General features: G+C 46.1%; 1 protein-coding gene across 1 annotated transcript; it reads left to right on the top strand.

The window, feature by feature from the left end:
• Window positions 1-1,360: 1,360 nt before the first annotated feature.
• CCNE2 (cyclin E2) lies at window positions 1,361-11,150 on the top strand (the record flags this gene model as incomplete). Its single annotated transcript, XM_084306622.1, has 11 exons — window positions 1,361-1,374; window positions 1,458-1,566; window positions 1,783-1,839; window positions 2,951-3,102; window positions 4,923-5,058; window positions 7,189-7,335; window positions 8,490-8,585; window positions 8,823-8,957; window positions 9,633-9,744; window positions 10,487-10,641; window positions 11,019-11,150. The coding sequence occupies 11 exons, from the start codon at window positions 1,361-1,363 to the stop codon at window positions 11,118-11,120; spliced, it is 1,215 nt and encodes a 404-aa protein (XP_084162748.1). The 3' UTR covers window positions 11,121-11,150.
• Between the last annotated feature and the right edge of the window lie 72 nt (window positions 11,151-11,222).

Raw genomic sequence — 11,222 nt, 5'->3', positions numbered from 1 at the left:
GGTTTTTGGGGGGGATTTGGGGGATTTTGGGGGCAACCGGTGTGAGGAGGGGGCTGGGGGGGATGCTGGTGGGGATAGTGCTGCTGATACTGCTGGTGGTGCTGCTGCTGGTGGTGGTGGTGGTGATGGGATGCTGGTGATGGGATGGGGATGGGGATGGGGGTGATGATGATGATGGGGATGGGGGTGATGGGGGTTATGGGGGTGATGGGGGTGCCGGCACAGCCCCCTGAGGAGCCGAGGGCACCGCGAGGGGGATAGCGGCGAGGCGGGCAGCCCTCCCGCCCGGGCAGCGTTTTGGAGGGAGAGCGGCTGGGAGGGAGGGAGGGAAGGAGGAGGTGTGGGGAAGGCTCCATCCAAACCCCCTTCAGCCCCCCCCCTCATTCAACCACCCCCCTCACCCCATCCAACCCCCCCTGGGGGTGCTGCTGTGAGCGGGGTCAGCCCCCCCCCCGCCCGCCTTGGGGAGGTTTTGGGGAGGATTTTGGAGGGAGCCGGGCGCGGTGGGGGCGGGGAAGCCTCTTGGCGGGCTGACCCCGGCTGCCCGCCCGCCTGCACCCCCCCCATGCTTTGGGGACCCCCCCTCAGGACCCGGACCCAGCCGGGGGGGGCTCGGTCCCTGCCCCTGCAGTGAGGGGGTGCGGGTCCCATCCGCCCCCAGCCCCTTCACTGAGGGGTCCCCATTTGGGGGGGGGTCTCAGCGCTGCCCTGCCCCCCCCCCAGGCACCCCTCACCCCAAAAGGAGGAGGAGGAGGAGGAAGGGGAGGATGAAGAAGAGGGGGGGCGGCGGGGGCTGGGCGCTTTTTGGAGGGAGAAGCGAGCGCGGGCAGCACGGCAGCGGCGCCCCCCACCCCCAGCTCCCCTTTCTCCCCTTTCTCCACCCCGGGACCAGCCGGGACCGGGACCAGCTCGGCCCACGGGACCAAGCGGGCCCCCCCCCAGCCCTGTTCAGCCCAGTTTGGCCCGGCACAGCCCGGCTCGGCACGGCGCAGGCCCGGCTCTGCCTCCCCGCTCGCTGCAAATTGGCGCGGAACCGGCGCGGCGCAGCGCGGGCGGCCCCGGGGGGGGGGGGGGGAGCCCCTCGGTGTGCCCCCCACTGCCCCTCTGCACCATTCACAGCCCTGGGGGGCTCAGGGTGGAAGTGAGGAGAGATTTCTGCTCAGAAACAGCAGCCAGGCACTGGGACGGGGTGCCCAGGGAGGTGGTGGAGTCCCCGTCCCTGGGGGTGCTCGAGGAGAGGTTGGACGTGGTGCTTGGGGACACGGTTCAATGGGTGACACTGTGAGGCTCCCTTTGAGAACACATCACTCACCTTCTGTGCTTCCTCCGGTCCAGGTAGAGATCCCAGCACCCGAGGAAGATGTCAAGGCGCAGGTAAGCTCCCTGCCTGGCCGTGCACCCGGCTGGTCCTCGCCCACCTCGCCGCCCCTCTCCTAACAGCGCCCGTCTCTTTGCAGCAGCCGACTGCAAGCCAAGCAGCAGCAGCCCCTGTCGTGCCAGGAGGAGCCTCCGCAGGAGCTGCAGGCACCAGAACACCTCCAGACCAGAAAAAGGAGAACAGCAGAGGTGACCAGCCTGGATGACTTAAAAAAAAAAAAAAAATAATAATAATAATATTAATAATATTGCAGGTTTCCCCAGTCACTTGGATGGGGAAAATGAGAATTAATTCTCTGTAAAATTAGAAAATGGGGCAGGAGCAGCAACGATTTCTTTAGCTGTAGAGGTGGGTGTGCTGGTCATCATGGTCAATCGACTGATGTATTCCTCTCTTTTCAGCAGGAGGTTAAGAAGAAAGAAGATGGGAAAATTGCTAAAAAACATCAATATGAAATTAAGGTAACTCAGTCCTGAATGCTAGGTCAAACTAGGTGAGGGAGTCTGGTTAATATTGGTGGGTGTGAAGTCATGCATTCCATGCTAGGAGGTATTGAACAAGGCAAGTTCATACCTTCAGGTGTAGAAAGTACGTCAGCTCTGCAACTTAGCATCTCTTTATGCATTTTTCACTTTTTACAGAGAGTTTGTGAACTAAGTTAACTCCTAGGAAACTTACTTGAGTCTGGCTACATAGCTTTAGATACAGTAAAGAAATGATACGTATCTTACGTAGCAAGGTGGCTGTGTAGGAAATGCTCCTGTGTTCAGGGACAGGTGTTGCCATTCTTTGTGCATGGGATCCCCCTAAATGCACAGAACACAATTAAAGCTCACTTGTCACCATTTTGAAGGCTGTCAGCCATTACAGCACTACATATGCCTCACGCACCTGATGCCTCCCTACTTGTATTGGTTACGTACAACCAAATAACAGTGAAACAAGTTACACGCTTAGCTAAAGCAATCTAGAGTTCTTTCTCTGAGGCTTCCTGCATGAAATAACTTCGGGTTGCTCTCCTTTGGAGTCATTGCATGTTTGGCATTGGCAAGCTGAGAGATAGTTCACAGCTGCTGCTTGCTCGGTGGGTATCTAGCTCTGGAGCTGAGATGGGTGGCTCCTCCCTGGAGTACTAAATTGGAAGATAACCAGTTGCTGAATTTCCACTGAGAAACAGTAGAACCTCCACCCTCTCCTTTTTTTTTTTTTTTTTTTTCCCCCCTCTGAATAGATAAGTAGATAGGACCAGCAGTCGACTGTCTTGTTTTCTAGTAGCAGTAAGTACCTTTTTGTTAGGTGTTGTAGCTGTAGAGCTCAAGCAATAGATATATTGCATGTGGGTTCATGAACCAGTGACAGATCTCCTCAAGCTGAGTTCCTCAGATCTGTCAAATTTGTTCACGTTTTCTGTCTCTCGGCTGCAAAAGACTTTGGCATTTAGTCTGTCTCTCTTTCAAATTGATTCTGAGGCCCAAAAAAACTAATGCATGTTACAAACATTGTTACTATAATCTACCTCTCTTTCTATCCTAGTAAAACTGATGTTTAAAACACACCTTGTTTATGTTGCAGAGCTGTTGGCCGCCCACGATAACAGGAGGCATCTCACCGTGCATAATTATCGAAACGCCTCACAAAGAACCGGTAACCACTGACTTCTCAAGATTCAAAAAATACAGGTTCAGAAACCTCTTCATAAATCCATCGCCTCTGCCAGAACTCAAGTAAGTTGACCAGATACAGTGGATGCTGATGTCTCATCACACGTGCTGAACTACTGTCGTAGCATCTGATGTTGTGTTGTGTTTGTATAACAGTGGACAGTACACAGCCCATTCTTCTACTTATCTCCTCATCCCACAAACAATTCAATGTCCAGAAAAAGACAGGATCTGTCCTATTGCTTATATTATAAATGCACTGCACAGATCACTTTTGCCTTTTGGATTTATCCTTTTATAACTTATAAGCTCTTAAGAGGCGCACAGTGGTTAAAACTGACCTTCTTTGTGTTGTTGAAACTGAGTGACCAAAAAGTGACCAAAATACTAAGCAAAATTTTCTGTAAGAACTTAAAACGTTTAAGTGAAGGTGTTGCTGAAGGGGAAAGGATAATCACTCAGAGTAGAATATTTCTTGCAAAACTTTTATGTTAGTATTCAAGTATACTGACAGGAACAGTTTGCCTTCTGCAGAGGACAGACTAGCTGACTAGAGACGATTTCAGTAGGTCTATCAGTGGCCTTTTTCACCAAGCTTTGAACTTGACTGCTCTTCTCAGTATGACTCCCAAGCCTGCTGTACGTTGCTGAACGATGTTTTAAAGAGCAATATGCTCTTCCCTATATCTGGCAAATAACATTTCTGTAAATGTTGGAGAGCTTAATGCAGAGCACTTCTTTATTTAAAAAAAAAAAAAAAAAGTGAAGGGAGGAATCTCATGTATGCCTTCAGAAAGTTGCTGGATCCTGAAGACGTGTTCAGGCACAGAATTCCACACAAGGAGTTTCATCCTTGATGTTCCCCTCCTGTCAGTAGGCACCTGGTAAAGCTGTGATCCAGCCTTTCCGATTACCCAAAGGAGAAGGTTGTTTACTCCCTGCTGTCTTATTCATACTTTCCTAATTGCAGCAGGAAGATTGTAATAGGAGATTTCTTGATGCCTGGCCACTAAGAGAGAGCTGTGCATTAAGCAAGTATCTCTCTCATTTATTTTTTTTATTTATGGTGGCAACAGAGTGAAACTGATCTGAGTTAAAGTTTGTAGGCAGTGCCAGTGATGAGGTCTGTTCAATTTCTCTATGCTCTTGCTTGGGGAAAGGTAACTATGGAACTCCAAGAACTTCACCAGGAGATTGACACTATGTTAATTGCAACCTGTCCACCTGAGTGGCTGAAGGGTGAGGAATACTGAAGGGAAAAAACCACATTGATTCATTATAACAATTCCAAATTAAAACCAAATTGTATTTATTATATAGGCATCTTTCTCCTTCCCAGGTAAGCTTGGCTACTGGTAAATTATGTTAGCAATAAACGAAAACTTAATTTTTATTTCAGTGGCCTGTTTCTAAGCCTCATCTGTCCCTTCCTTTTTCTAAACACCAGCTCTCATATCTTTCCAAAACTGAGGTGGACAACTTTGTGCCTCCTGTTTCTTAGGTGGTAGGGTGGTTGTTTGTTTGGTTTAGTTTTCTGCCTTGCTCTCTGGAAAGCCAGGCTTTAAAATGGCTGAGCTGTGTGTGTTAATGGCCACCTCACTAAGCAGAGCAAGGAACTCCGCGTGGTTGTATGTGCAACTTTTGGGATGCACGTGTTCGGTTTTATTGGCTGCTCTGTAAAACTGGGCTTGCTGATGATCTTGGCAAGCTGCTGTGGTGGTGGTAAGTGTTCAGTGCGTGCCTGCAGTTTGCTAATTCCTGTAAGGATCTTTTAGGCTGCAGAATTTTTCTTTCTGTTCATGAATATCTGTAAATCGTGTTTTTAACACTCTTTTTGTGAAGGTGCGTGTATACTTACAGTGTTCTGTAACTTTACTCCGTAGCTGGGGAAATTCCAAAGATGTCTGGCTCAACATCCTGAAGAAGGAGAACAGATATGCTCACTGCAAACACTTCACCTCACTCCACTCCAGTTTGCAACCGCACATGCGATCGATACTGCTAGACTGGCTCCTAGAGGTGTGTTCCTTTTCTTACCTGGTGCTGTGGTATGCCTGTGAAGCAGGCAGATGTAAGCAGAGCTTCTGTGTAAAAGATTCAAGAACAAAATGTACTGGAAATGTCCAAACCAGCTTGCAACAAAGAGGTTACAATTACTACTTCTGATCCTCTTGATGAGCTAAGTTTGGTATCTCCTGGTTGGAGGCACCCAACGTCCCCAACAGGGCAGCAAGCAACAGCTGGAAATGTTTATTCTCACCATCCTGCATAACTGCCTGGGAACAGGGGAAATCTGGGTTTGGGATGCTTCTATTGCAGTAGCTGTAATCAGGTTATTTGTGGAGCTTCAGTTTTACATCTTCAGGTGTACCTGAGCTCTGAGACAGCTGCATCTGCAGTGAGGACTGGGGTTATTGCCCTGGCCCTGTGTACATCAAGAGCCTTTAGATGTCTGCCCTGACACTATTCTTTTCTGATTTAATAGTAAATGTTTAATTATGTCCTTCAGAGGGAGCAGGAGAAAGTATGTTAGTGACTGCCACCTGAAGGCCCTTGCTGCAGACAGATTCTTTGAAAAGGATTGCAGATAGATCATCCCTGTCCCAGGCTGGTTGCTGTGCTTCAGCCCGTCCCAGCTGTCAAAGTGGAGGTTCTCACTCTTGGCAGCCGACCCCATGCGAAGTGGTGTGAGTGCTGCAGAGAGCTGTGTTCTGGAACCGATTCCAGGAACACTCTGTCTTACAGAATATTCGATGGCTGCTGCCAAGAGCAACCTTTGCCTCACGTAGCTCTCGCTCTCCAGCAGAAGGGATCGGTGCAGGTTTATCGGTTCTGTGACACCAAGGGCTGCCGGGGAAGCAGATGTTGGGGTGGCACGCTTGCTGTCTTGATTGAACGGTGCTGATAGCAGGGAGTTTGGGGGGAAAGAGGTGTGTGTCTTTTAAATATGGTGTGAACACAAAGATGGTTGCACTTCTGTGCTTCACTGCTTCCTTTAATGTGCAATTTACATCCAATTCAAAGGTGATACGTAACTTTTAAATTATCTTAAAATCTTGAGCTGCTAGGAAATAAACATTTTGGTTTAGAAACTGGTCACATTGATCTAATTACTGTTGTCCAGCTCAGTGGTTCTGTACGCCTCAGCAGAGTAAAATCCCAGCAGCTTCCAGTTCTCCAGTAGCTCCTTACCTTGTCTTCTGTGACTTCATGTTAGAGATAATACTTAACACGACCAAGTAATGTTAATTTATGCTTGGCATAAATACAAAAGTACACTTTTATAGAACTTATACCATTTATTCATGGAAGAGCCTGGTATGGACCTTTTTAGTTGTGACTCTTGCTTGGAGCAGTAGTTAATCATTTCATAGTAGCTCATCAGGTTGTGAAAATTACATCAGCCCTTAAAAAAAAAAGCTGTGGTATTACTGCCAACTAGTTGCATTTTCAAAGGTCAGGAAGGGATGTAAAACCACAAACAGGCTTTCAACCTTTTCTTGGGAAATAACTAGAAATAGTGAGATTTTTATTCCTGGACTTTGTGTCCAAGCAGAATAATTGAGTGAGGTGGGAAAGTCATAGCTACTTGGGATGCACTGCCTGGATGTTTTTCCCTGTTTTCTGTAAGTAGATTAGAAACTAGTTAGATATCTATAAATTACTTATAGTTGTAGAAAGGATACAGTTGCAGATCAGATGGAGTTAGGGTAAACCCATCAAAATTCAGTTAGAGATAAGAGAAAAGAGGAGGCCAGCAACGAGGTGTGAACCCAGAGTATCCTTCATTGAGTGAGTTAGTGTGTGATTTTTATTTTTCCCTTCCCCCTCAGCCCCAAGCAAGTCTCTTTTCTTTCAGTGGAAAACTTCTGGCTGATTGTCCCTTAGTTTTAAGGGTGCTGGATGCTATTTATGTTGGAAAAAGTATACTTTGGAAGTGCATCGTAGATAATCCATGAGAGTTAATGAGAGTGGGGAAGATACCAAGCCCCATACTAACCACTGCCACCTAGAACACCTGGCTGTGTGATAATTTGTGTGTGCAAAAGATAAAATCATGTATACTGTATTTTATTGCCAAATCTGGAACGCTTTAGCATGCATACATTGGGTTTTATAACAGAAAATTTATTTTTTTCTTTGTTGCAGGTCTGTGAGGTGTATGCGCTCCACAGGGAAACCTTCTACCTAGCTCAAGACTTCTTTGACAGGTTCATGTTGACACAGAAGAACATTAACAAGAGCATGCTCCAGCTCATAGGAATTACCTCATTATTCATCGCCTCCAAGCTCGAGGTAAGACATAAGGAGGGGGATATTACATTTGAAATAATTGAAGGCGGTGGTAACATATTTATTTCTTCTGCCTGAATCTTTTGAACTTGGTGGCACACACACAGCACTGCAGGTCAGAAGGGGAAATTCTTTTTCTTTTCCTTCAGCTGTGCGCGTATCAATCTCTTAGAGCTCAGTCTTTGTCCTCCCTTTCCTCTGCAGCAGGGAGGGAGACCACATAAAGTTAAAAGGTATGCAAACGTGCTCGGAGCAGTTCTGCTTTGTTTTGTCTTTCGCAAAATACAGAGCAGTTGGCAAACAATCTCAGGAATGGGTGTGGGACTTGAACAAAACCAAGGCTGTGTCTCGAGCCCATACAGCAGGTTGATATCCCTTTAAACCCATTTAGTGGGGTTTTTTATTTCGAGGGTAATGTAATCAGCGCAACAATGGCGATGCCTTGCATTGCACGCTACAGCTCTGAGCCAAGACCATGTTTTTGTCTGTCTCCTAAATAGGCTACAGCACATGGTAGGCTTACACAGAGAGGCAAATTTGGGATATTTTTATACTTGGAAACCCCCCAACCTAGCTGTTGCTCCTAAAGCAAGGTGGTGCACTGCAAGCAGGTCTGTTGGCAGGTTCTTGTTTACTAAAACTACACGTGGCCCAGACCAGCCTGATTAGGTTAGGTTGGTGAAATTATTTGTTAAGTGTCTCTGCACCATTTTGCCAGCTGTGGTGGCTGTGGGATTTTCTGTTGTCATTTTCTAGCTTTCTTTTTTAAATCTGTGTGATTACATCAGCACTAGCTGATGTTATGCCTAAGCTGTGTCAGTGTGCTCTGAGAACAGGGTGGTATTTACTTTTTTATATCAAATGGTAGGGCTGAGAAGAAAGCAGTTTTAATGAAAGGTGGTTTCAATTGCTCAGCATTTATTTCCCCAGAAGCTAAAAAGGTTCCACTAAGTTTGCCATGTTAAGCAACAGATAACATACAACCTACTTGTTTGATATCTCCTATCACGCAAGTTTCAAGTCACTTCATATAACGCTTCGCTAGTTAATGTTAATATTCAATATGGTGTAAGAAGCATGTGCCAGAATTTTCTCAAGCTTTCCTAGACTCATAAGGCTCTCTAATCCTGACTTTTTCTTTCTTCTTCCTTTCAAAGGAAATCTACGCTCCTAAAATACAGGAATTTGCTTATGTCACTGATGGTGCTTGCAGTGAAGACGACATTGTAAGAATGGAACTTATTATGTTAAAGGTAATAATAGCTTTGTGTTTGTGAAATCTCACTTCAGCTGAAACTTGTATTTTTATGTCACTTTCTTCAAAAAGTGGTAGGCAGACAATCTAAAATGAGTACTTGGGCTTGAAATTTTTAGGATCTGTGCAATAAATGGAGCTAATTCAGAAGGGGGTGGTGTGGGGAAGAAGATCAGAGCACAAAGCAATTCTTGCGTGCTTTTAGGAGCTTAAATGTTTGTTTAATCTTTTGCAGGCTTTAAAATGGGAACTCTGTCCTGTGACAATCGTCTCCTGGCTGAACCTCTACCTTCAGGTGGATGCTCTGAAGGACGTTCCGAAAGTGTTGCTACCTCAGTATTCTCAGGAAAAATTCATTCAGATAGCACAGGTGAGTAGTTAGTTAGTAGTAGATATCTGAGAGCAGGGAGACCAGAGACACATGGATGCTTCTCATCAAACTAAGACTTTTCTGTCCACTAGAAATATTACTGCAAAATGCAGTGCTCTGGGGACAGCAGGCAGTGGAAGCAGCTCTGGAGGGTGCACAGCAGGAGCCTCTGTGGCCAGTTAACTGTTTTCCCTGTGTCCCTTGTAACAGTGTTTCTGTGTGCTTGGGCTAGAAGGTAGCATGAGGAGGGTTTGTGTTCTATCCTGAAACTACCCTGGTTCAACATTTATGGATACATGTGCAGGCTCAGGGGCTTACTACAGAGTAGATCTAATTCCCTGAGCTACTCTGTAACCTTTCAGCTTAAGCAAATACCTTCCCGGAGCTCTGCTGAGTTTAAAGCTGTGCTTCAATCTGTGCAAGCAAATTGCCTTGCGTGTTAGTGGTAGAAGTGCAACTTGGGTTGCACTGCACCACTCTCAGACCTCCTTCAGCTGAAATTGGTGCTGCAGATAAACCAGATGCACACAATTGATACCGAAAAGAGCAGGACTACAGACCAGGAGGACTCCATCAGGGCTAGTATATGCAGAGCAATTTCTGGGGCACAATTATAGTGAAGTTATCCTCTTGTTGAAAGGCGTAACTCTTAAATCCTCAACTCTGTTTCCTCAGCTCTTGGACCTGTGTATTCTGGATGTGAACTCCTTGGACTTCCAGTACAGAACACTAGCTGCTGCTGCACTCTGCCACTATACCTCAATTGACGTCGTTAAGAAAGCTTCAGGTAAGAAGCTGCTGCAAGTTTTTATCTCGTTAGGCTGTGGCTTCTGAAGGCTGGTACACACCTGATGCTGCTGAGAGGGTGCTGGACAATCTGGCTGCAAAAGAGCAAAAGCCACACAGGCACTAATAATGGTTCATTCCTCTGTCCTGTGGGTCCCTCTCTCCCATCTCCCCAAATTCTGCTTCCTCCTGTTTCAGATGTTACCAAGACTTGAGAGAGAAAGAAGCACTTTCAGAAAGCACAGCCGTATCTAAGGAAACTAAGGAGAAACTAAGGAGATTCTTGCTTCTGGGTTGATACTGCTCCTCTATGAATTAACTGTTTTGGGAGTCATTAACCGTACATGGTGACTTTGTCTCCTTAGATGTAGTTTTAGACAGTCCTTCCTGGCTGCCAATGGCATGGAACCTTTGTGGCTAGTTCCCACAAGTGTGTCCTTTACGAAGTCCCAAAAAAACCTGCTTAAGTTCAGCACTTGTGCATTGCATAAAGGACAATGCTATGATGCAGGCTTTCTTGTAGGGTGAACCAAAAATCTCACTCAAGTGAAAAAGTCCCAGTAGGGTAAGCTGTAACTTAAATTGTTCCTGATCACAGAAACCCTAATGGCCACGTTAGGAGATGTTCCTGATTTTCTTTATGTGCAGTATTTTTTAAACTTATAATACTATAGGATTTTTAGCCAGGGAAGACTCTGCAACTCCATGTTTTTTAAATGTTATTACTGTGCTTTATCCTACAGGCTTAGACTGGGACAGCATTTCAGAATGCGTGGAGTGGATGGTTCCTTTTGTCAACGTGGCCAGAAAAGTCCCTGTGAAGCTGAAGAATTTTAAGAAGGTTGCAGCAGAAGACAGGCATAACATCCAGACGCACACAAACTACTTGGACATGCTGGTGGGTGGCTTGGCTGTTTACAGTGTGCATTGCACACCCCTTGTCCTGAGGCATTTAAGACTGTCCAGACAGCCACCTGCTAGCACCTGGGCTGCCTTGCCTGAACCAACGTGGTTACAGAAATAAATTAATGCACATCCTTTAGCATAACATGCACGAGCCATAAGCAAAGACTTAAATACCTGAGAATTACTTATGAAAATGTTTAACACAGTAATCTTTACTGTGTTGTTTAGTATCTCTTTCATTCTGTATTCTGTGACCTAACTGTATTGTTAAAATTGTACCCGCACTATGAGGAAAAGCTGCTGCCAACTAATAAGATTAAAAAGTAGAATTTGCCCTGGTATTAACTGTTGTCTGTCCCCCCTCCACAGGAAGAAGTTAATAGTGGAGTAGTGTCTGCTGCCCCAGGCCAGTTATCACCTGTATCAACAGCAGGAATAATCACGCCTCCCAAAAGCACGGAGAAGAAATGAAAGATGGGCAACAACCTTCGTGATCAGTTTCAGAACCCAGTCCAGGTGCTTCAAGACAAGCCCACAGTAAGGTTGACTCACTTCAGTGCTCTTTAATGATAC

Source organism: Netta rufina, assembly GCF_964035555.1.
Source record: "Netta rufina genome assembly, chromosome: 2".
In the NCBI taxonomy this organism is placed as follows: Eukaryota; Metazoa; Chordata; class Aves; order Anseriformes; family Anatidae; genus Netta; species Netta rufina.
The sequence above is the reverse complement of the archived record's forward strand: the minus strand, read 5'-3'. Positions and strand labels throughout refer to the sequence as shown.